General features: G+C 26.2%; 1 protein-coding gene across 15 annotated transcripts in view; it reads left to right on the top strand.

Annotated features, from left to right (window-relative positions):
- Window positions 1-27,591, top strand: part of LOC105835511 (glutamate-gated chloride channel) — a 56,794-nt gene that overhangs the window by 444 nt on the left and 28,759 nt on the right. For 8 of the 15 annotated variants that reach the window (XM_012678877.3, XM_012678876.3, XM_012678880.3 and 5 more), the window contains exons 2-6: window positions 352-489; window positions 13,533-13,716; window positions 17,461-17,631; window positions 20,481-20,569; window positions 24,474-24,623. In XM_012678877.3, the coding sequence (XP_012534331.1) occupies window positions 17,471-17,631; window positions 20,481-20,569; window positions 24,474-24,623 (400 nt within the window). In that variant the 5' untranslated portion in view covers window positions 352-489; window positions 13,533-13,716; window positions 17,461-17,470. The remainder of the gene's footprint in view (window positions 1-351; window positions 490-13,532; window positions 13,717-17,460; window positions 17,632-20,480; window positions 20,570-24,473; window positions 24,624-27,591) is intronic. The other 7 variants (XM_012678885.3, XM_012678886.3, XM_012678887.3 and 4 more) reach the window with 2 other exon arrangements.

Consider the following 27,591-nt stretch of genomic DNA (forward strand, 5'->3'; position numbering starts at 1 on the left):
CCTACCTAACGACCTACCTACCTACCTACCTATCTACCTACTTACCTATCTATCTACCTATCTACCTATCTACCTACCTACCTATCTATCTACCTACCTACCCACCTACCTACCTACCTACCTACCTACCTACCTACCTACCTACCTACCTACCTACCTACCTACCTACCTACCTACCTACCTACTTATCTACCTACCTATCTACTTATCTACTTATCTATCTCCTTTTCTATCTATTTATCTATTTACCTATCTACATATCTATCCATCTACTTATCTACTTATCTACTTTTATTTATCTATCCATCTGTATTTTCTGTGTTCTCTACCGATGTAAATTCATATGAATAGTGATCCACTTTCGAGGGTGACACGCATTCGAGAGGAGTACTAGAAACGAGAGAGAAAGAGAAAGACAGAAAGAAAAAAAGAAAGAGAGGTGAAGCTTCGACACGGCTGACTTTTCTCACAGATCTCTGTCTGCTCTCGGTAAGTCTCTTTTGAAAGTTCGCCAAAAACATGCTTATAAACTAAGTATAAATTGAGAGATAAGAGAGAGAGAGAGAGAGAGAGAGAGAGAGAGAGAGAGAGAGAGAGAGACAGAGAGAGAGAGAGAGATCTCAAGGAAAAAAATCTGTCTATTCCCAATCCATATATATTTCATATCTAAAATACAATGCTTTCATTTAGTTCTTGATAGGGATGTACCGGTATCCAGCCTATTCGATCACTTTGTCACAATCCGGCCAGGTAAACTGGTTATTCGGCCAAATTACAAAATAGATATTTATGCAAATAGTGCGATAAATCGGTTAATTGTCTGTAAGTGCGGGATATAGACACACGAGCCGAAGGCGAGGTTAAAAACTATAACATAATTGTGAAGAGAGATAAAGGTAGATAGACTTATTTAATAAAGGTAGGATTTTTAGGTTTGTACGCAATCTCTTCCTTCTATTGCTATAATAAATAATTTACACATTTCACGAATTACTAATTAACAGTAGAATGACAATCATATATGAAGGAATTTTTTCGATATAAAAACGATCGAAAGTGATTACATCATAAGTGGCTAACAAAATCTTATGTTATTGTTTAACTTTGTATAACTCGAAATATGGACAAACGAATAAAAATTTAAATAACAGAAAAATACTCAAGTATACATACATTTGAGTGATAATGCGTTTAAGTTTAAAAAGGATGAGGAAGTATATGTAATTAAATGTTAAAATGTATCTTTATAAAGTTTTAAAATTCTCAAAAGCAAGAACTCGGACAGAAATCAAATTATGGTTTGGTTTCAGTTACGGTTTAATAAAATATTTGAAAACTGTACAGGTTCAAATTTTTTGATAAAAAAAAATAAAAAATTGTTTAAATTAAAAATTTTTTTTGTTCCGATTTCAAATCTTAATTTTTCGATTTTTAATAAATAATAATAATTAATAATATTTAATAATATTTAATAATAATTTAAATAATTGTAGAAAGTAAAGGAAACAAAGACTGAGTTAAATTGTCATAGTCATTGCATCATAAAAAAGAAAAAAAGAAACGAGAACCAATTGGAACCGGTTCCAATCGATTCGGGTTCCTGCTTAAAAGTAAAAATGCTTTATAACAAATGTCAGCTATTGTATATTGTCATATTAACGCTACTTCATAACGGCAGGCTACTAAGCGAATAATTCCATATGTAATTACTAAAATTCGTCAACTAATAATGGAGATAATACGAGTAGCCATATTGTCTACAGGAGCCATAATATCATCTTTTCCTTATCGCTAAATTATATATATCAATTTTGTGTAAAAAGTATGTGTACGCAGTATGTGGCCAGCAGTTAATAAAGTAAATTATCAAATTATCCGAAGAGTCATAGCGCATTTTCTTTTCATTAAAAGTACAAGTTAGAAAATTAATTGTATAATAGAATAGACTGATGCAAATTAAATCAAAAGGATTGATTGATACGATTTTAGGTTTATTATTTTAGGTGTGGAGAGAGAGAGAGAGAGAGAGAGAGAGAGAGAGAGAGGCGAAGTAATTTACGCACTAGAATAACAAATTTCAACCAGAATATAATAAATATGATCTTAATCCTTGTTTTAATGTGATTCACTTTAGTTTATTTGTTTTGTAAAGATATTAAATGCTAAAATTTTACATTAAGATGTCAAATTAACAATAATGTTCTGTTTATTATTTTTATTTATAAAAACTTTGTAATATAAATCTATATAAATTTAAAATTATGGAGGCCCTTTGATTAATAAAATTTTAAAAACATTTTACAATTAAAAAATAAATATTTCTGTATACAGAAATTCTTTATAAAATTATTTCTTTATTTAATCTGTATAAAATTATTGTTTATAAAATTATTTTATATTTTCTTATACAATTTTTGTGTCTCAAAATTTGGAGAAGAATAAAATTATTATAAGACATATAAATCAATTTCACGATTGATTATTAATTAACTAAACTAAGTTTATTTAAACTTTACAAATAAGTGCACAAAAAAAAACGTAGAAAATAAATCTAACAGCCTGAAATACTTATCTTATTACAAAGTAAACAATGTCATTTGTAAATAACTCGGAATGATTTGCAATGAAGATTTATGATTGAAATCAGAATTGCTTAATTTTGTATGTCAAAACCTTTTTCAATTGCCATACAATAATAATTTATCTTCTATCAAAAATAAGGTACCTGTATTCCATATGATCATGTACCCAATTTGGCTCACACTCCATTTTTAAATAGTTATACAATGAATTTTGCAGATAATGCTAATATATCGCTCAGGAAATCGATATGATGTATTTATGCTAGTTAACTGCTCAATATTTCCTTTCTACGGCTTGTAATCACATTTTATTCAAATTGTATTCTTCTGAATTTAAAGTTTCAGAGGTAAGTTTTTGCTTTGTGTAACTATCATGTAACAATTATAAATATTCACAATTCATATTATTGTAGTTTTTTATTTATGTTTTTTAACAATATTTATTTTAGGTTTTTATTAAAACATCTTATTTATAATTAAAGAAAGAAAGCTCTTTATATTCTGAAGCCATTATAGCCAGAGGCACTACTAAAAACACAATGTATCTTATTAATATACAAAAATGTTAAGATTTGGTTTCATTATTTCATGTTTAATTTTTGATTAGTATTTCTTGTTTTTCTCTATTTAGTTGAAGCTTTTTGACAGGTATAAGTTAAGATAACGTCCCTTGTAGTAAATAAACACAGTTTCATTATTTAATAGCTGTGTGTGTAATTCTTTCTTTAAGTATGTTAATGAATGTTTAATAAAACATGTTGATTTTGTTATTTTGTATTTGTACAAAAAAAGGAAAATACATAGCTGGGCCACATTAGATATATATATGTGTAATCAACAAGTGCTATCTTTTTTTAAATTTTTACTATACTTGTATAAATAATTAAAACTTTTTTATATATTTTTTTAGTTTTAGAAACGTTTCCTATTTTAAATCTGATCCTTATTTTTCAATTTTGTATTCATCAAAAAATTATAAAAATTTCCAAAGCTTGGGAGGAGGGCATTTAAGTACAGGTACCTTATCTTTTCAAGTCTTTCTAAAATACTTCTGCACGTACTCGAAATTTTAAACATGTATCTCGTGTTGCTAGACATTGTTCATTTTTAAAATCTTTAATTGAGCCATATAATTGTGAAAAATATAAAAAATGGGTTAGTGGAAATAACAGTTAAAACAGGAGAAATAAAGTTCGTGCTCGTAATGAGCCAACGCCAAGTGGAGGAGATGCGGAGGGAATGTACGCACGCCGTTTGAATTATAAGCGAATATCGATCTTTTACAACACGAGGAGCACACGTAAAAATAACTACAAAACCTCGTGCTTTGATATTTTTCATCATCTATTTTAAAGAGGATTTTAAGTTATTAATATTATCATATTTGTATTTATTATAAAACAATTACATTTTTTTAAGCTATTATTATTTTTAAAGCTATTATTATTATATATTTAACTGTTCTATCAATTCATCTATTATACATTTCCAAACATGTATATATTTTGCATTGAATTCTTGATAGAAAATTAAATACAAAAATGAAATTTATAGAAAATAAAATTGGTATGCATGGATTTATTCTGATATATACTGTGAAGTCTGATATATACTGCAAAATCTTACAAGCAACTCATTCTGTTTGAAAGCAATAAATCTGCAATAAGTCTTCTTATATGCAATTGTACGTGTAATTAATTTTGAGGGAGAGAGAAAGAGAGGGAGAGAGAGAGGGAGAGGGAGAGAGAGAGAGAGAGAGAGAGAGAGAGAGAGAGAGAGAGAGAGAGAGAGAGAGAGAGAGAGAGAGAGAGAGAGAGAGAGAGAGAGAGAGAGAGAGAGAGAGTGTGTGTGTGTGTGTGTGTGTGTGTGTGTGTGTGTGTGTGTGTGTGTGTGTGTGTGTGTGTGTGTGTGTGTGTGTGTGTGTGTGTGTGTGTGTGTGTGTGTGTGTGTGTGTGTGTGTGTGTGAAAGAGAGAAAGAGAAAGACGAAGAAAGAGAAGACACCAAAATTGGAACAGTCTCCTAATTTAGTATTCCTTTATTTCTGAAAAACTAAACATTGCACCGATAAAAACATAATCTGTTTAGATAATTAAAAAAGTAAAAAGTTATACTTATACATGCCTTTTTCTATCTTCTAAAAACAAATTCATCAAAAGTGAGAATTATATTTACACGATGTTTTCTTGCAAATTGCATAATTTATATAATAATAATTATTAGTATATTATTGATAATATGAAGATGTTCAAAAAAGTAATGCTCCACATTTTTTAATTAAAAACTATTTATTCAACATAATTTGTTATGTTAACTAACATAAATACTTTTAAAAACATACAAGAAAAAGTAAAAAAGAATAATGATTTAAACATGTGTTGACCTAGTGATGAAAAAGAACATAAAATTGTTTTGCCCTATGATTTTGCAAATGTACACTTAAATAAAACACTTAATTTTTTTCAAAGAGCTTTATAATTCCAAGATTTATTTTTTCTACTTAAATAGAGATTGGAATCGCTCTTAGGATTAATTATTCTCAGAGAATTGCGAGAATGTTGGGTTGGCAAGAGTGAAGCGTAGTACGCCGCTTATTTGGAGCACGTGAACTTTTGACCTCGTCTTCCGTTTTGCGTCATTAAATTGTGCGTGCAATTCTCGAAATAATTATCATTCTCCTTTTAAAAATATTTTTGCGATTACAAAAAAATTAAAATTGAAATAAACCTATTTTATTTTAAGAGTTGATTAATAGTTTTATATATATTTAAGAGAATAATAATTCAATAGAAAGTAAAAATTTGACTGATCAAAAAGATTAAGAAATAAATTAATGAAAACATTAAAAATTTACTAATAATTATATCGTGTGTGTGTGTGTGTGTGTGTGTAAAAATCGATTTTCTTAATTTATTAATCACTAATACTACTACAAGAATAATAAGTTTTTAAATATTTTTAAATACCCTTAAAATTAGATTTTTTTTTATTATAAGTTTATTTAAAAATTATTTAATTAGTTTTTCATCAATGTTATAAAAAGAAGACTAATAGTTGCATCAAAATATTTGTTGCAAATCTGCGTCAATAACAATGTTTAAATGATTCGATATACTGAACAAATTATATTGACTACGGAAAAATAATAATATTTCACAGTTTTCTTCAATTGCGAATTGATCGTCCTCATTCGCTAGGATCGATCGTTCATTTTACTCTTACTAACCACTCCAAAAATAATTTATTGACTCTGTTTTATTAAAATGTACACCGGCTGTATATTGCTTGTCTCTTTTATGTATGTTCATATCTTTTTTATCATAACTTTACCTGATCAATTATCAGAATATTTAATAACTCAATAAATCAATATTTTTGTAACTAAACATTATGTTTTTTAAATTTATGTCCTCTTTTTCTAAAACAATACTTGATTTTATTTCCTAAATTTCTATAAAACTATAATTTTGAGAATAAAATATTCTTTTTTTTTTCACAAAACTTTTGTTTACTTAAATTCAATTTTTATCAAAACCTTTTACTTACAAATTTAGATTCTGTATTATTCAGCATTTTGTTTAAATTTAAAATTTAACACATTACAATTTGAAAATGTATGTATAATCTATGTAACTTTTTTATTGTTTAACTTTAAGGTTATCAAAATATGTATTAATAAGATTGTTAGAATTTGTCTTGAAAATAATTTTTTCGATTTTTTATAGAAAAATTTTCTTTAATATATAAATATAACAAAGAAATAAATATTATGTTTTTAATAAAAACATAATATTTTTTTCTAAACAAATATATTAATTTTTATTTATTGTATTTTCCAAATAATGCATATAATCTTTTTGAATCTGCATTAAATTAACAATGAACGATGTCGATCAGTCGATCCTTTATTCTGTAGTATAACTCTCTTTATTTCTCTCTTCCTTTTTCTTCCCTCCCTCTCTCTCTCTCTCTCTCTCTCTCTCTCTCTCTCTCTCTCTCTCTCTCTGCTTTCTCCTCATCTTTCTTTTATCCTTTTTCTATGACGTCATCGAGTAAGTGCACTCTTTCCTTCCTTACTTCTTTCACATTCAACGTCAATGCAATGTTGCTTCGACATCAGGTCAACTGAGATCGAGTTGACCTGAGTTGGTAACCTACCTACCCAGGTAGCAAGCATATATCATTTTAACGTTCGATTTTAGTGAGAAATGTACAATAAACGGAGTATTGTATCAAATTAGAACATTGGCAATTTTAATTGGTAAAAATTTTGAAAACAAATTTTTAATCTAGAATATAAAAACTTCTAAAAAAATTAGCAGAAGAATCTATAAAAAAGATAAGTAGTGATATTACGAGAGATAGATAATTGTTTCAGTTTTCTGTAGTTAATGTATTCGAAAAGAATAGAGAACTAAACTTAACTCACTTATAATATTACATAAAAGATATATTTATTTTGCAGATACAGTCAGTCTTTATGTATTTATTAGCGATTCATTCTTTTACATATATCATCTATTCTTCTAAGTAAAAACCTTTTTTTTATAATTGTGACAAATCAATTGACTCTTGAACTTTGGGACGCACTTTATTATATAATTATATATATATATAACTACTATATAGCTCTTATTTTAAAAATCCGACTTTTAAATCTCTCTCTCTCTCTCTTTCTCTCTCTGTGCGTGCATGCGTGTGTGCGCGCGTGCGTGTGTGTGTGTGTGTTTCTTTCTTTCTATCTCCATCTGTATCTCTTACGAGTAAAACAGACGAAATAGAGTAATCTATATATTTATACGGTTATGATCTGAATTTGCGCGTTCTCAAAATACAACGTAACTAATTTTCTGTAACGAAATCAATCATAAATAATCTCTTGAATAGCACAATGCAATAACGGAACTGCAATCTGTAGAACCTCTTAGTTACAGTCTACTAAAAAGTGTATTTCCGCATAAAATTTACAAAAACAGAAAATTAAGATAAAGATTACCAATAATAGTATAAAATATTATAAGTTTAATGAGACAAAATTCTTACGTGATGGGAGAAAATAATCATTTATGCTCGTCGCGAGTTGTAAGGTCACTTATTCTCGAGTGAAAGCGACCGCGACTGAGTCAGACAGACCTGCTGACCTTCATGCGCGGCATTACTACTTACGATAGCTCAATACACAGTTGCTACTCTGCGTCAATGCTACGCTTACTGCTTTTATGACCATAGTCTTAGAACGAGAATGTCTATGTCATGTATTCCATATTGGCACACGTGATTATCATTGACATATTGCTCAATTTTTGTAAAAATAAGATCTAAATTTTATAATTTAAAAACGCTTTAAAAATAGACAGAAATTCTAATAAATTTGAATTGTACTTGAAAGTACTTTTAATAATATTTTATGTAACTCATGAAATTGGCAAAAAATGTTTAAGATAACGGCGAAAGAGAAAGAGAGAGAGAGAGAGAGAGAGAGAGAGAGAGAGAGAGAGAGAGAGAGAGAGAGAGAGAGAGAGAGAGAGAGAGAGAGAGAGAGAGAGAGAGAGAGAGAGAGAGAGTAATACGCAAAATAATATATTATGTAAAAAAAGGCGTAAAGTCGGCCTTTTGTGTATGAATGCCGTTACACCTGTGTTGCACCGTATTTTTTGTTATCTATGCATCGATGTGTAGTCCCTTAAGTAACAATGGACCTTCTCTACATTTTTATATCTCATTGTATATTAGAAAAATAGAAAAGATATTTATAAAATTATATCCAATAAAAAAAAATGAAACAAGAGTAAACTGATACAAGTGAAGTGGTATATATAAATAATCAATTTACATTTTCCCTTTTTCACTGCGTTTTTTCTTATCCACTAAAGTCAGATGGATAATATTTATTGGCTATTTTAATAATAAGTGCAGACTACATAAATTTGGAAAATTTATAGTATAGCATTATATTGTTTTATTTAAAATGCATACCTTTCAAAAGCAGAAAATAGATATACATGCATAGTGATATTGGCTTCTACTTCACTATGACGTAATTTTCTTACCACCTAGGGTGAAGGTTATAGTAAAAGCAAAGTTATGGTTGCATAATAAGTTTCAATAACAGTGATTGCTGCCTTCCACATTGCTTCAACATCATGATGCCGTATACGTAACCTTTTAATCAGAATAATCGCATGTTTTGAGGATGTGATATTCTGTTATATTTTATACTCAGTAAATGTATTAAAATATTGTAAAAATCAAATTATAATATTAATTATTATTTTATAAATCTAAATTTAAATACATTATTCATATAACTATATGAATGAAATAGTATAAAACTTATAAATAGAGCTAATTCAAAATAGTTATTTGACGTAGAATAGATTTTATATTATAAATAATTAAATTTGTTATAAGAAAAACTGCAAACATAGGACTTTAATGCTAGTAGCATATACAACGTAAGTCAATAAACAAATCAGCTAATCATAGTCAGATTTGCTACAGATAGTTGTGTACATACAATCTAAATTTTAAAATTATGTTAAAAACCAAAAATATTTTTTTATCGTATTAGAATATGTACATACTGTTATTTTTATTTTTATTTTTTAAATTATATGTTTGATGTTATGAGTGATTAAAAAAATGTTATATACTAAATAAATAATTTAGTCTAGATAATTAGCTTTTGAAATTCTCAACATCTAATTATTAATTGAGAAAAACTCAATTTTTTAATTTATTGTGTTTTCAACATATAAGTTTAAAGTTTTAATCTCATAGTTTAAAAAGTACTTGTGTATCATCGACAAAAGTAAAGCACTTGTTTGAGACAAACCATACTTCATGGCCATGACATAGTAGTGTCTTTTCGTGCCAACCTATTCATGCAGCCAAAATACTGAGATCAAAAACTTAATTTCTAAGTTTATTGCGACAAACATTTTATATATATTGTATTATATTATTTATTGTTTTGCATGTTTTTATTTTTTATATTAATTTTTGAAGTGTAAGAATTAATACTTCTTACTAAACTTTAATTAATTTAAATAATTAGACAAAAAATGTATTGCTTAAAAAGTTTTTCCCCAAAAGACATTAAAAATTAATGTTTCTTTTTAATAGTGAACGGCGAATTAGAGAAGTCTAGAAAATCGTAACTCTCACAATTTTTGAATTGTAAACATATATAATAGAATATATAAAACTTTGTATAAAAAATATTTATTATTAAATTTTGCTGTACAAAATGTTTTATAAGATTGGATACAGTCGAATACTTCATAAACAATGTATTTTACAGAAAGTGTTTTAGATAAAAGTTGCAAGCTTAAAAAAACGCGCGCACATGCACGCACGTATCCCTCCACACACACGCGCAAATAAAGTTCGATTATACAATCTCTACGTGAATGGTACACTTCAGATAACACTAATGTCTGTAGTACTTACAATTTGTCAAGCCATTTATCAAAATGTACTTAACGAAATTGATTGAATTTTATTACATTATTTTAAAATCATCTCAATATTAGGTACAAAAATATGTAATAAAAAATAGGGATTTTTTTAAAAAAGATTAAGTTAATTTTAATCTAATCCTGGTAATTCAAAGTCAAGCAGATATTAAATGCAGTTTTTAAACCTTACAAGTTTTGTCTAAAGCATTTTTTAAATAAAATGTATCATTTACGAAATATTAGACTGTATCTAGACTTTTGACTACCTTGTTATATTATAAACTTAAAATAAAATTTTATCTGTCATAATTATACCTAACTTAACTTTTATTTTACACACACACACGCGCGCGCGCGCACACATATATATATATATATATATATATACATGCCTACATACATACATATATATAATATTGTTTATATATTTATAAAATCAAAATGTGCATCCAAAAGAATTTTTTGCTAATATAAACAGATTTCTTGATGTCATAACCAAAATGCATCGTTAATTTTTGTATCCGCTAAAATTTTGACTATCACATTTAGAATTTGTAAATTCTGCTTCTATCAGTTAGATTGATTAAGTGCAATACATATAACGTTAGTGTTTTTTACTGGGGAGTAGTTATACTATAAAATTTGGCTTTAGTGATGTAATTGGATCTTTCTTCACCAGACAATATATTGAAGTAAATAAAAACTGTAAAGTGTGCGATTTTTTACATAATTTTTTATTGCATAATCTTTAAGTGCGATTTGTTGTTAGAAAAAGTTAATCTACGAAAAAAGCAATAATAGCATTAAAAATTGTAAACTTACAGCTTTCCATCGCTTTTTTACAGAGCGCTGTACATACGTTGATTTGTTCACGAGTAATAAGTGATGAAGTAAAGTCAAAATAATTATTTTTTCTTAAAATCTTAATAATTCGGTCAAAAAAAATCGTACAGCAAGGAAACGACCACTCAAAATAAAAAAAAAAGATCCTACTACAAGATATAATTAACAGAAATTCTCAATGATTTTTTTCACGCTAGATGCAGCGCAACAAAATCGCATTAAAAATTTTTATTTTAATGGATCAAGCTTTATCATTGTGTCATGTTGGTAAAAAAAAGATAACTGAAATCGCAAAAAAGCGTTTAAGAGAAGAAGTTTCAAGTTTTAAAACGCTTTTCGAATTTTGTTTCTATGATGTTTTTTTGCTGAGTTTCAGCAATTTAAAAATAGCCTAAAAAATTTCGGTATACGAAAAGTGTTCCCTATTCTTTTTCGAGTAGTGTATATATTGCGTACAAATTTTAGAAAATTATAAAGGAATAGATATTTATATAAATTTTTTAAACTAAAAAGAAATACTGAAAAGAGCTTATCTATTTTTGTAGATAGTAAAGTAAGACATGTGCATTTGTTCTCACATAATTTTTTCTCATCCTCGTGCCGTCAATCTTGGTCAGCGATCGAGCCGATTAATAAGTGATTTATGAAAACCGTATGATATCGCTCTTGTGAAATTACATGTATCTAATCTGCATTAATATATATATGTGTATATATATATATATATATATATATATATATATATATATATAAAATTATGCTTCCGTCATATTTCTGCAAAAGAATGATCAAATTTAAAAACATTCTAAAATTTCTTATTTTACCTATATATGTTATAGTATGATAGATACTTAAGATTTTTAGTAAACACTAATAATACCATTAATGTTGTAATTTCACTCAATAGTATAATTGTAACATAACACATATTGTACGTAACACAGTTACATTTTCAGTGTAAATTTATAACATTAACGTTACCATTAATTAATGTTAATCATTTTTTATATGTCTTTTAAATAAAATTAGGTATATCTACAACTTTTCATTTTTCCTGATTTTTTTTTTGTATTACAGATTATAGCTCATTTCTATGTCAAAAGATTGATATAAATATCGCCTTCTTCTCTAGCATCTTATCGATATAAATAATCGCGCGCACATATTTATTCATTATTTCTGTAAGAAAATGTAAAGTAACTGCTGCAGACGCAGTGTAAAACGTAAGGATCGATAAGAGAGCGCATGTTATCGATGGCATTACGAAATAGAATGGCCGGACAAGCCAGGGTCACGTTAACGGACTTGTGTCCTTCGATGGCCACGAGATTATTGTTCTAATTTCTAAGTATATTCAGTTTTCTCAAGTAATTTTCCGTCAAAAAATAAAATTATTTGCATAATTATCATATATCATACTTTTAAAGAGAGATATTTTCGAATTTTATCACTATTTCTATCATGTATTTTTATAATATGTATATCATTAAGATAAATTTTTTGTACATTTTACGGTGTTTGTAAATTTTAAATATTTTAATTTTGTTAATTTTGTTTAAAATATTAAAGTTAAATTTATTCGATTGTTTGTGTGGCTGCATAATTTTTCACATTTGTTTTACACTTAAAAGTAATTAAAGAAAGTATTTTGATAAATATGATTACGCGTATGTCTAATAAATATAATTTATTTAAATAAGATATTTAAACACACACACACACACACACACACACATACACATGTATATAAAACCTATAACATTTAGAACATAAAGAAAAAAATTGCAAATCTAAAATTTTGTGTATTTAAATGTATGAAATAACAAATTGTTTTCTTCATCAAAATATTTTATTCCCTAATAATCTAAAAATTCTATCTTAATAAACTTAATGAACTTCAAAATATCAATAGATTAAATTTATTTTTACAATTAATATTCTTATTTATTATTAGTTTCACTCTATTATTATTGCTTATTAATCTTACATTAATATTATTTATTGTAATAAATTTTGTTATAATTTAATTTAAAGAACTTGATGGATTTTATAAAAATATCAATTTCATCTTTATAATAATTGCACATATATGTATACAATATACAATAATAAATAAATTCAATAAAACTCGATTTTTGCAGTATAAAGAAAAAAAGAAACGAGTTAAGTATGAAATTATAATATTGATACTAATATATTTGTTTACTGAATATTTTGCATCAACTTGTTGCAATGCGACTTTTGCATATACTCTTATTAACTCTCTAATTAGAATATAACTTTTCCCTTTCCCTTACTGTAATATACTTGTCGGTTTTTCAAAAGCAAAAATTGATATATTTGTATTCTTATACTTGTAGTAATAAAAGTGCTTAAGAAAACCTTATCTCAGAGCGCTCAATAAATATCGATCATCAATCAATTAATCCCAATTATTTTTAGTCTTATATAAGTATTTTAAGTGAGAAAGAGAGAGAGAGGGGAAGAGACAGAGAAAGAGGGGGGGAAGTATATGCTTGTTAATATATTGTTATCAACACAACGAAGAATTGAAAAACACATTTTGCTGATTGAGAATAGTTTTTCCATGCACAATTGTTATTGTATTACGATTATATTATAATTTGTAACATTTTTTATTGATTTTAGGTGGTGACGACAATTTGCCTATGCTGAGATGACAATGAAACGCTGAAAAATGTTTGTCGTAAAAATGGATGAAGAGAGCCCTGCGTAAAAATGAATACTTGTAAAAGTTGAAGAAACAGACTTACACAACGAATAGCAAAAGCCTGCCTCGTCCATTGCAACCAGTTACATATCTCACGTTAAGGTATATTTAAAAAAATATATACATATATATAATAATGCATTATTGTAAATTATAAAAGTTATTATCATTTTTATCTTAAATAGAGGTATATTACTTCCTTTGCATAATATATAACATCAATTTTTGTTTTTATTATTTTATAAAATATATTTCTACAAACAAAAATTTGTTAACCATAGCAATCACTGTACAATTTTTAATTATTACAACAGTAAAATGTTTGCCAATACTTCAAGATTTGCTTCTGAAAATATAAAAGAATAAAAAATCTTTTCTTAACAAACGTTTTGTAAAAAAATTTTTATTTTAATATATTTTTTTATTTTTAATAAATTTTTTAATTTACATTTATCTATTTTTTTCTTTAGATTTATGTTTTCTTTTACAATTATTTTTAATTTATGTTTGGCATCTTTTATTTGTTCCATTAATATTGTTTTTGTTTTTCTCTTTTAATAAGATTATGACTGCGGCCAACTTGACGTTATAAATGCTTTAAAGTGTTTGACTGATTAAACAAAACAATGAATTTTACGAATTGACTAATCAAAGAATGCTTCGAAGCATTCTTTGATATAGGGTCAAGTTAATCGTAGCTTGTATCCATGCACAACCTTGCCCCTCACCTATTTTTTTACCCTCCTTACGACTTCGCGTGATTCTTCGTGCCGTTTCGCCAATGTAACTCATGCTACAATGTGATTAAGTAGTGCCAGCAAAGTCTCGAGTCTCCCCATTCGCGCAAAATCCCCATTGCTCGATAACTTAATGGTCAAATTCTTCCTTTAGCGACATTACCTGTTCCATTAAATCTGTCAAATTGACGGACATCAGCTAATACAAATTTTATCATAGCCAAAAATAATAAGTCAGTATAATAAGTATTTGCATAATAAATGTGAATACTTTTAGCCTAAAAAAATTTTTGAAAATTTTGAAGAAAAAAACGGTTTTCCTTACATTTGTCTGGGTTTTTCCTTTTAAAATATTATTACCTTTGTCTTCTACGTTAATAGTTTTAAATTTTGTGTTACACACACTTAAAAACTCTAATAATTAACTTATTTAATATTTGCCTGTTATTAATAATCATACTTTTTCGTATTTTTCGAAAAAATAGAAAAGCTGGATTTTTTCTTAATTTTAATTTTTGAAAAAATTAAGAACACCCCCATATAAATTTTTTATTATTATAGCTATTTTTCCCGTAATTATCAGAAGAAAATGGAAAAAAGCTGTTTTTTACCAGGATTTTATTTTTCTGAAAAGTTAAAAAAACTAGATTGGAGGAAAGCACAAAATCTTTCATATTTCTTTATTATTTTATATTAATTTTATAATATTCTATTATCAAAGAGAGCAATTCATGGAAGCAGTAAAAAATTATCCTAATTTTAACAATCTTCAAAAAAGTTTTAAACATATAAATATTTTAAGAACTTTGTGAAATTACGTATGCGTGTGTACGTGCATAATGTGACACGCGCGTATTTTTATATGTCATTCAAACGAGAGAGTCTTAATTGATAGAAACGAAGATGGAACATAGGCTGAGACTTGTGAGGTCAAACAAAAGATAAACCATGAGAAAAGCGTGACATGAAAACGTCATATGAAAAGTGAGTCACTCGTTTTTTTTCTAGAATGGAACAGGTTAAGTCATATGACGTACTCTCTCTATAATGCTCCATGCCGCAACGCTCCGTATTGATCGGACGACATCAGCTGTATGCTAGTAGCGTTATATCAGCATGGACGCCCGCCGGTCTGACTGTCGGCTGCCCACTCCACTGCTCGCGATATTCTCTTTCTTTTCACTTACAATACAATGATGTCAACGTGTCACTGTTATAATGCTTTTAATCGACATAACGCAGAAATTTAAGAACAAAAATATCCTATCTATTTATAAAAGATACAATTTTTGCATTCTTTTTTTACTTTTAAGGAATTCTCGCTTTTGGATTAAAAAAAAAAACTGATTTTTTAATAGCTCAAAAAAACTATTGCTACATGAACTCATCTTGTTTTAATTCAATTGACTCAACATTTTTTAGAGATATATACAACGTGTTTCTTTCTCGTCTAACCTAATTAAAATTTTGATCTTTTTATTTTTCCGATAAGAAAGTCTTGAAAAAGAATGTAAAATTTCTTTTAATTGCTATTTTTGCAAAAATCAACTTTTTAATTTGGTAATAAGTTAAATGAAAATTTTCATACAAATTTTAAAAGATCTTAAAGTACATTATAATCTGTAGTTACAATTTTAGAGCCAAGTTTTTACATAAACTCCATGAACATATAATGAAATTTAATTGTCTCACGGAATGTACGATAGGGTATTGAGAATTCTAATCATCGTTTCTATTTTAGAATTCTTGCGATGTTAATATTCCACAAAAATGCATTTTATATAAAATTTATATACTTGAGTATATTATATGTATATATATATATATATATATATATATATATATATATAAATACATTATACTATTATATTTTTTCTAGATTTGTGGTATTTTTACTATATCTTTAAACAATAATAAATAAAAACAAAGTAATTTCTAAAAATATTTTTATCCATCTTTTTTAAGGATATCATCATCCTTGAGGCTCTAAAATGATACCCATTTTGGGAATTTTTGTGGGTAAATAAATAGCTTTATTGAAAAAATAAATATTAATTATTTTATTATACATATATTAAATTATTTGAAAAAATTTTTATTTATTTAATTGTTTTAAATGGCGGTGTACTGTACACTTCCGCAAAATGCACTTTTTTGAAGATATCATTTTGCGTGCAAGATTTCTCTAAGACAGTTTATCCTAGAACAAAAATTTAAAAACTTTTATTTTCTATATTGATTAAAGTTGCAAAATACATAGCCATTTAAACAAATATTCTTTTTTGTAATAACTGCTATTTTTTGAAAAAAATACATTTTTGTAGTGGAAAATGAGATAAACAAACTGTTACTACAAAAAGAGTTCTCAATGTTTCGCAAAAATCCTACGTACTTTGTTGAGTGATATATAAAAGAAGATTATGTTAAACATTCAAGTCAATTAGATAAAAATTGTAAGAATAGTGTTGCACGCAAATTAGAAAAAGCGCGTTTGCGGAAGTGTGCTAACACCGTTGTTATTTTAAACAATTATAAATGAATAAACATTTTTTTTAATAATTTAATATGTGTATAATAATATGATTTGTATTTGTTTTTTCAATAAAGCTATTTATTTGCCCACAAAAAATTTTCGAACTTAGGTAATTATTTTAGAACCTCAAGGGTGGTGTTACTCCTTAAATAAATTCTTTAAAATATTTTTTAAAAATTAGTGCGACACACACACACACACGCACACACAAAGAAAACTTCCCTCTTATTATTAAAAATTAAATATTTTATCAATAAATCTATATTTTATTATCGATATCAAAGAATATTGATATTATATTATTGTTCACAATATTAATAATATTACGATACATATTAAAATGATAAAAAAATATTATGTTATTTTAATGTGGCATCATAAGATCCTCAAACGCAAAACAGTTATTTTATAAAAGTTTGTAAAAATAATATAAAAATTGTATCTACTTTAATTTTAAGTAATATAAGCTTTTTTAAAATTTTATATTTATAAAAAAGCAAAAATATAAATCGAATAAATGTATGTTAGCAGTAAATATCTTTCAACATGTCAAGATACTACTTTTTTCTGTTTTAGATGACATAGAATGGGTTGGGTGGCGTTAGGGCGGTGTGCGGGTGGTGGCGGCCGCCTCTCGTCCATCCTCTCGCTGTCTCTCACCTCTTTCGCGAGTTCCTTCATCTTCACCTCCCTTTGTATCCTCACACTTGCCTTTACTCTCGTCACTCTCGCTCGTGCCGAAGACATGTACGTATAGTATACAAAAATAATCACCATATGCAAATTATTTCCTAGCTTCTCGATCATCCTACTGTCATAATAAGCTATTTTACAAAACCTGGAGAAGTTTAATAAAGAAAAAAATGTATAACATAAAAGAGCGATGATGAATGATGAGTCGAGAAGCTAAATCCGATTGTATTGTCATAGAATATTTATGTTTTGCTCATTAAAGAAGAAAGAAAATATAGTATTGGCAATGATTGACGCGCATTTGAGTTAATTTTATGTTTTATTATGTTATTTGAAATTGCAGATAATAAATATATTCTCATAAAAAATAACTATATTCTTATATAGTACAAATTAAAATCCATTAAATTCCAACTAACAATAACATAACATTAATATTATAATTTTACATTCAACAATATAACTGTATCTGTATGATTTATATTACATTTATATTGCTGAATATATAAAATTATAATTATTGTTGAAATTATAATTATTGATATTACTATTATGTTACTATTAATTAGTTTACTGGGAAATAAATATAATTTATTGTCTTTAATATTATTCTTTCATCGTAAAAATTATATTTTATTTAGTATTTTATATTTAGTATTTTATATTGTATTTTAATATTGTATATTGATTTATGAATTGATTTTTTCAATTGCGATCGATTGTCTACACGATCAATATCTGACATAATCATATTACATTGATATGGTCGGCCCATGTATACGTACTTTCCCCTTTCTTAATCTAAAGCGTTTTTATAAATATCTATAAATGATCACTCGATAAGTTTGTGTGTATTATTCTATTATGCATATTAGTCAAAGAGAGTGATATGAGAATTATGGTTTTTACGACTTTTCTGCATGTAGAAACATATACGATTTTATGGATCGAAAATAGAACATTATCAGTATATTTTAATAATGTCATTAAGACTGGTGATAGAAAAGAAACCAATATCATGAATGTTTGTACTCTACTATTGCATCGAATGTATTAGCACAAGTAGATTAATGGGAAGTTCTTTGATAGCATTTTATGAGTAAAATTAGATACAGTTTTGTATAGTGCTTTAGATAGTTGCATCATTTCTATTGAATCGGTAGATTATTATATATACATTTCACATATTTACAACATAAATATCAATATATATAACATAAATTGTACTTAAAAAATAAAATAACTGTAAAGGAATATTTTATTTCGTTGGATCCGAATAAAACCTGTTTCTAAATTTTTTAGAAAAATATTGAAACTATTAAGCTGCAACATTTGTAAAGATATTTATTGATTTGTAGATTATGATAATAGCTTTTATTATTGCGCTATCCAATAGATATGCTCAGACGACAATATGTTATAAAAGATTTTTTTTTAATATCTTATTTCTGAATCTGATAATTTAAAGATAATTTACAAATTTATTACTTTTATTATTATTACACAAATGACCTAAATAATCACATAATAATAAAATTTCGTAATATAATAATAATTAAATAATAATTATTATATTATGAAAGTATTATTAATCCTGATATACTGCCCAAATAAACAATATAAAAAAATAACATGACTAAAAGTTGATCATAAATATTTATAAATATTTTATCTAAAAATTACTTGCTAAAAAATATATACTAAACTTTTTATAAAAATTTTTAGTAAAAGGATTCTACAATAATATAAGAATCATTACTACATATGTAAAATAAATTTTAGAAATGTATTAAAAAATTCAACTAATAAAAAATATGAGAATGTTTTACTCGGTCACAGCTGGATCTTCGAATGCTGATATTTATTTATGATTTTCTAATATACCCTTCAAAGCTTACTGAACAACTGAACTATGCGCCAAATAAATTTTTCGGTCTTTAAAACACAATTATAAAACAAACCACATTAATAATTTAGAATATTAAATTGATAATCAATTTAATAATTATTATGCTAACAAGCACCTGTTTTTCTTTTTCTTTCAAATGTTATAAACAATTCTGTTGCAAAAAACTAACACTTAATAAGAAAAACATCAAACCTGGAATCCTCCGACTTTCCGGGGGAGAGGTATTTAAAAATATCTTATATATATATATATATACATTTGTGTGTGTATATATATTTTTATTTACATTTCTGATATAAAAATATGTACTAAAAATATGTCTGTTTTTGTAACTAAATTTTTTGCACTATTTATTTTTGTCTTAAGCAGAAGGATAAAAAAAGCGTCGAATTCAGCTAAATAGAACATATTATATCAGTAAACTTGTAAAATTTAATAAAAAATAAATAATACCGATTACTATTCGTTTATTTAAAATATTATATGTATATATATTTTGCATAATATTTATAATTAATAAAAATATAATTATTTATAGTAATATTTTCATAAAATATTTTATAAATAGTTTAATGATATTTTAGAGATATTTATGATCTGTTAAATCTGAAATTATAAAAATATTTATAAATTTGATAAATGTTTATAAAAAATTTAAATAACTATAATATTTGATAAATCTTTTTATAAATATTGCGTGCAATCTGGAGAAATTATATGGGGAATTAAAAAAGTTAACTTCGATTAGTCCCAGATGAAAATGCTTTGAATCCTATAAAGTCATTTCACTTTTTTTCATGATTTTTAAATAATAAACACATTATCAGGTTTCATAAAATCATATTGTAATATATTTTTCCGTTTCTCCGTGATCAAAATGATTTTAAGGCATATCGGGACGAAGATTATCTGCTGGAAGTTTACAGAAAAACTATTGTACATACTGTAAACACCAGATTTCTTCCGAATATGCCTACAATGCATTGTGTTGCAGTTTCGAGGAGGGAAAATCGGACAAGGAGATTCTGGACGACCTACTGCAGTCGACCCGTTACGACAAGCGGCTTTTGCCGCCGGTCCAAGGTACACTAAAATTCCCATCTCACTGCCAAAATTAAGGCAATATCCCTCATCTCTGTATTTAAATAATCCTCGATCCTCCAGAGCACCTCGATACATCACCGGCACCGCTACCACCACACAGCACCACACAACCACAGCTCACTGCTCACTCCTCGTCATAATAGTACATTACAAAGACGTAGAGTCAGCCTTTTGTGCACGAGTGCGTTCACCCGCACGAGTACAAAAGGCCGTTACGTCCATGTTGCATACCATATTTTTTGTTACTTGTGCATCGATGTGTGGTCCTTTGAGTGTCCTGGGTTCTCGCAAATTGACAGGTTTAGGTTCATGAAAGCGCCGAAGTGTCAATTCTGCGAGAATTACCATACGCGCGTCGTGAGATGACACGCATGCAAGTACTGAAATGATCAAACGCGTTGAAAAAGTCGTGCTGAAATGTTTTTGTCATAATTCACGTCATCTATTAGAGGACAAGAACTGTGTTAAAGAACCACTTTCGACGCATATATAACAAAGAGTATTTTTGTAAATCGACGTACTTACAAAAATATGATAAAATATGACAAAAATATGAAAAAAATGCGTAAAAAAGCATGTATAGAAAAGTAAAGATAGAACGCTGATAAATTGTAAAGAACCAAGGCGCATTTTAAACGAACAACACTTCTTCTATTCAAATTCTTCGTTTATAGAAGAAAAAATATTTTTTAACTTACGTATGACGATCTCAAAATGATTCTCTTATTAATTCTAAGTTGATACCAACTTAAAAAAAAATTTAGTTCAAAGTGCATCTTAATTTATGTTAAGGGGGTATTATAGTCTAGAAATCAAATTTTTGTTATTTTTTCGAATTTGTTTAAAGAAAATATAAATTTCGGCTATTCTACTCATCTGAAACAAAAAAATCAGAATAAAAAAATTATCACGGGAACCAATTTGAAAAACGTGATTGCGAGAAAAACGCGTTTAAAGTTTTTTGTTCTGATTACATAGAAATAATTTTACTTACAATCAATCAGCTAATCTAGAGTCATGCAGGAGACTATCCTCTTGCTCATAAAAAAGTGTCTTGTAAAGCTGCTCGTTCTTCTCTACAACTTATTTTCTCTAACAAAACTAGTTGATTGCCGCCCCGAGTAGGTGATACGAACTTCCTTCGAAGAGTTCATGTATATCTTTACTTGCTGATCAACATTCATAACTTTCAAAATTGGTATAATTCGCATATATAAGATATTTTAACGTGTAAATAAATGAATAGTTTGCATCTGTTTGCCTCAACGTTCGAAGCCACATTAAATCGAGAAAGCAAATAATCTTTCACAGGCATGAGTTAAAATCAATAATATGTTAGAAAGAGCCTACTCCAAATGTAAGACCTGCCAAAAATAACAATCTTTCGAACTTTAGCCAAAATATAAATGCCGATACAATGCTCTATCCGCTACGCATCGTTCTTTATCAAATGCTATAATTTTGTTAATTTTCCAAATTAGATCAAATTCTTTTGCTGACATATTTTCCATACAAAATACTTGCAAAATATATTTTTAAAAATTGATTTTTTCGACCCAATAGACTAGAATACCTCTTTAATGCAATCTTGTTAAATTGGAATACGCTCAAGTAAAATTAAAATAATTTTTAATAATGGTATTAGTAATACTATATGATCAGAATGTTATTAATTAACGATTCCATATAAATCATTATAGAAACATGACTGATAAGTAACAACTGCATTTATATAAATGAAAACACCTAGTTATTAATATCAAGAATGACACATACATTTAATGCCGTTATAATATATGAAGCAAGAGTCTAATAATCTGTCGGTCAATTATATATTTATCAATCAGATAATAATTTCAATAATTAGCAAGTTAATATGATAGACTACTTGCTGTCAAAAGCAAAGTAATTAGAGCTGTTTACACAATTATATAGGATTTTAAATACATTGATACGACAAAAATACTTTTCTCGATATGATTCCGCTAACTTTAGTGGCTTTGATATTTTAAGCTATCCTTAATTATAACAGTTATCTTTAATTATATCTTTATAGCAGAAAGTAATTTTAGATTACTTAATTCCAAAATGTTTAGTTTTGAAATTATGTACATAATTCAAGTCTATATAAAATTTATGATAAAAATATGAAATTTTGTCTTTTTTATCTAGCACAATTTACAAAATGTATCAAATATTATCTTATTCTGTAACATTTTATTTTAGTTATGTACCTTATGTTATAATATATTTGAAGAGCAAAAACCCCGATGATCTTGACATATCAGTCATCTTCCTAAATAACGTTTAACCATTCTTTATTAAAAAGTTATAAGCAAGAAACATTTGAAAAATGTATTAGTTTGTATTGTTAGTTTAATATTCAAGAACATAATTTGCAACATACACACACACACACACACACACACACACACACATATATGCAAAATGTGCTATCTTACACTGTCTAAAACTTATAGCTTAAAATCAAGTCTATGATTGTTATGTTTCACACGGGTTTTCAATTTCCTACATTCTACGCAAACTGAAATCCATCTCTCCTGCGAAACGAGATCTATAATTGAGATCCAAATGACAGAAAATTTGTTTTGTTTTTGGAATATTTTTGTTAATAACTCTTTGATAGATGATAAACAACAGCTAAAGCTTTTTAAATGTTATTCAGGAGGGTGAGTCAGGGTTGCCTCCTTTTATTGAAATATTTACCGTTTGTATATTTTATATAGCTAATATAAATAATTATAAATAATCAAGTCTAAAATGTGATAAAAAGTACAATATAAGTGCGTAAATTAAATCATAGAAAAAAATTGAATATAAAGAAACAAGGAATATTCTACTTATATAAAGCTATATAAAAAAATCGCATTATTCAAATCAATCATTTTATCATAAATAGCTTTATGCGATAACATAGATACTAATTTTTTTTAGTTATTCTCAATACACTGAATTATCTGTACTATCAATATTAAGTGTTAAGTATTGTAACGATACATATATATTTTTAGTGACACATGCAATAATCTAAAGAAAAGCTATAGACAAAATTCTATCAATTTCATATAAAGTACAACTTAGAGTAAAAAACAGATAAAAATGTTTTTCGTAAAAATTTCTCAGTTATTAAAATTATCTTTTGATATTCTATAATATCAAAATTTGTTTCTTAATTTACTAATATTTAAAAAATATATAATTTTATATGGTATAATATAACTTTTTGAATATTTTTTACACAAAAAAATTTTTTTTTAATTTTATTTATAATCTTTTCTGAGATTATACAAAAGTTTCTAAAAGTAACCAACAATAATAAATATCTTATGTTTTAATAATTGTAAATACACACAAAATTGGATTAAAGAAAATTACACGATGTTACAATTAATAGAATCAATTTTTATAATTGTAAAAAATCAAATTTTTTATGAAAAGATAAATGTGGACAAAAGTTGTTTGGTGTCATTGAAATATACATGGGAATAATCTACACAACATCTTATTATTATTTATTTTTAAGAACACTTTCCCATAAACAATATCACACAATTGGGATATTCGCAAAATACATCGCACATACATACATAATAATAATAATAAACAAAAGAAATGATTTGAATATATAACTTTTAGTTAAACAAGCTACTACAACTCTTCTTTTTTAAATAATTATCAGAAATGCAAGCAATGTATGAGAAATCTAGTCATAAGCGACGAACAACTAAACACAAAAACAGAAAACATATCTTGGATATGCCTAAGCAATTTTTTTTGAAACCAAATATTGAGAAATGGAATATATGAAGAATGCACAAAGTGAAGATAAGACGACGTGCGCAAGGGCTATTGGGTGTTACAGATGCTGATTTCTGCTGCGGAATGAGATGGCCTGGTGACACTACCGGCTTGACAAACCAGTCGTCGATCTCTAACGACTCCAAGAACCAGAACAAGAACCAGAACAATAACCACAACACGTCGCACCAATACCTTCGCACTCACCTTCGCGGTCCGTCCTTTAACATTTATTTCTTGTTACTACACATCGTCTGTAGAAAAAAATTATCCAACGTTACCGTGATATCTTAAGCTACTTAAATCACTATGCTCGATTTATTCAACATTGGCTTGATTTATTCAACTCAACTTTTAATAATAACTTCCTGTCTTGCTATTAAAAAATTATTATTTATAATTTATTATTATAAATTTATCAGTATATATATAAATTTGTATAATTTGATTAAAAAATTATAGGACGTTATTTTTTTAGGCTAAATAAATATTTATGTATTAATATTTATGTATTAATATATATATTTTTCAATTTACATATTGTAAACAAATAAAGTACACATTTATATATTCGTGAAAATTGCAATTCATGCAAATTAAATTTTATTAACTATTTGTGAAAACTAATTTAGAGATTTAAAATTTAAGGAGAAAAAATGATTCTAATATAGCTGGTAAAAAAGTCTATATGTAATCAAATATAAATGCATATAATTACATATACGTAAAATATCGATATGGTTTCTTTTCCTTATGAAATTTTTGTATAAAAAGTAATAAACAAATATAATTGAAAAATATAATAAACTATAAACTCTCGTGGTTCTCTTTTGGTGGTTAAATTTTCTGCAATAAGAAACTCTCTTATTGTATCAGCAAAAATTCTAATCCATATATGTAATTTTCATGGACATTTGTCATTTGACATGAATTTTTATTATTTCAACTTATTATTAATAATTATGCCAATTTACATTATTGATTCAAAAATTAAGATAATCTGTATCTAAAGTTACATATAATAAGATTAAAACATCTTCTTAGCAGATAATTTTACGGTTTTCATTAAGTCTCCAGTTTTCGTACGGCTGAATTAAATCCGGATGAATTGAATCCGGAATCTAAAATAAAAGAAAAAATATTTAGAATATATATAATTATATATATATATGTGTATATATATAATTATGTATATTTATATTTTGTTACATGTATATATAGACTTTTTTACAAGTATTTTATATTTTTATTTTTTTAATTTTAATTTAATGATAACTTTGATTTAATAGAAATTTTATAATCAATTTTTTTCATAAAGAATAATTAGAACAATATTATATATGTATATAGTTTATGCTTATTAAAATTGATTAAAATGTTTTATAAGTATTTACTAGCAATATCATGATTATAATCAATGGATTATTGATTAATAGTTTTTTTACAATTGATCGAGTTAAATACTGAATAGAATATGTATCAATCTTTTGCATAAAGACTTACAATTAAATCGCGCGCGCGCGCGGTTAGGCAGTATATATTATAACAAACGTCAAAGAGACGATTATGTCACAATATTTTTCTAATAATAAAAAATATCAAATCTTTTTTAATATATATTTAAAAATGTAATAATAACCTTCTTAATTTTAATATTTATACTTAATTTCCATTTTTATTGCAATAATACATCGATAAAACAAAAATAATGCATAAGTGATGTAATGGATACATATATAATTTGTTTCTTTTTTCTAATATTTAATTACACGTTTCTAAAAATACAAAGATCTGTTATATTTTTTCTTCTACAATCACTTTTTACATTGTTATTATTTTATATTGTAACTGTAGAGTAATTTATGAACAATATAAGAGAAAAATAATGCAAAAATCAGGAATGTAAAACATACAAAAATAATTAAAAGAAGATATGTTAAATATGTATTTGAAAATAGAAACTTGACTTTACATACAAAATATATGATTATATTAACGAATTACATACATTTTATTCTTTAAAAAGGATACATAGATAATATATATTTTATTTCTGCTGTTTTTTGTGAAATTACATTTACAAGGAAATTACATGACGTATTATCACTCAATTTAGTCAAATTTCTGCAAATAAATCGGGTATATAAATTCTTATTAAAAGTTATGATTGTATTATTCTTTTCTATCTTTTATTTATTACACATAATTAAATGTTTTTATGATTATGATATACACAAATAAAATTGATTAAAAAATGGTTGTTAAAAAGTTAATTATTTTTATTTATTCTTAGCTTTCAATATTAAATTTTTATTAAATTTATTGAACGACACGTTAAGAAAACTAATGCGTAAAAAATTTCTGAATAAATTTTTTTTAAATCTTATATTTTTTAATTGTGTGAAAATAATGAAAGATATATTAGTCTTGAAGCTTTTGCAGCCATTGATTCTATCAATCGCATTGAAATATTGTGCGTTTGTTACAGTATGCAACATTCATCCGAAAGTTTTTCAATATTTTTTATATCAAGCGGAGTGAAATATCAAATATAGAATAACTAAAGGAAGGTGATAAAAAAGGGTTTTTATTACTTAGACTTAAATCTACAATATAAAATTTTAAATATGTTCGAACCAATTTTATTGTTTAAATTTTATCTCTTAAAATTTAAAACTTAAAATTATTAAGTCTATTAAGTGTCTGCAAACGATAAAATATTGATTTTTTATGCTTGACTTGCAAGACTTCAGTAAAATCAAAGTTACATTACGTCATATAACTTTCTTGTGTGTTAAATCTTTTCTAGAATATATTTATACTCTCATTCGTAATATTTATACTCTGCCATATCCTTACACATTTTTTGGATTATAAAAGCTATTTTAATTGATTTGTATTAAATTGGCTTTTATTATACATATACGATAGAACAGGAAGTTGTATAAAAATGCGTAAATGTCGGAGAATTCATGTTTAATTATTACCGATGGCTTTAGTTATATCAACAATCAGTACGACTGATCTAAAACACATTTTTGCACACAATTTTTGCACTTTAGTAAAATTTCATATACATGTATTATATATGTATACATATACATATATGCACAAAGAAAATTGAACAAAGCATTGATGGTAACACTGTTGAACGATTCAGGAATGATGTGAATGAACGGACT

This window comes from Monomorium pharaonis, chromosome 1 (assembly GCF_013373865.1).
Source record: "Monomorium pharaonis isolate MP-MQ-018 chromosome 1, ASM1337386v2, whole genome shotgun sequence".
NCBI lineage: Eukaryota > Metazoa > Arthropoda > Insecta > Hymenoptera > Formicidae > Monomorium > Monomorium pharaonis.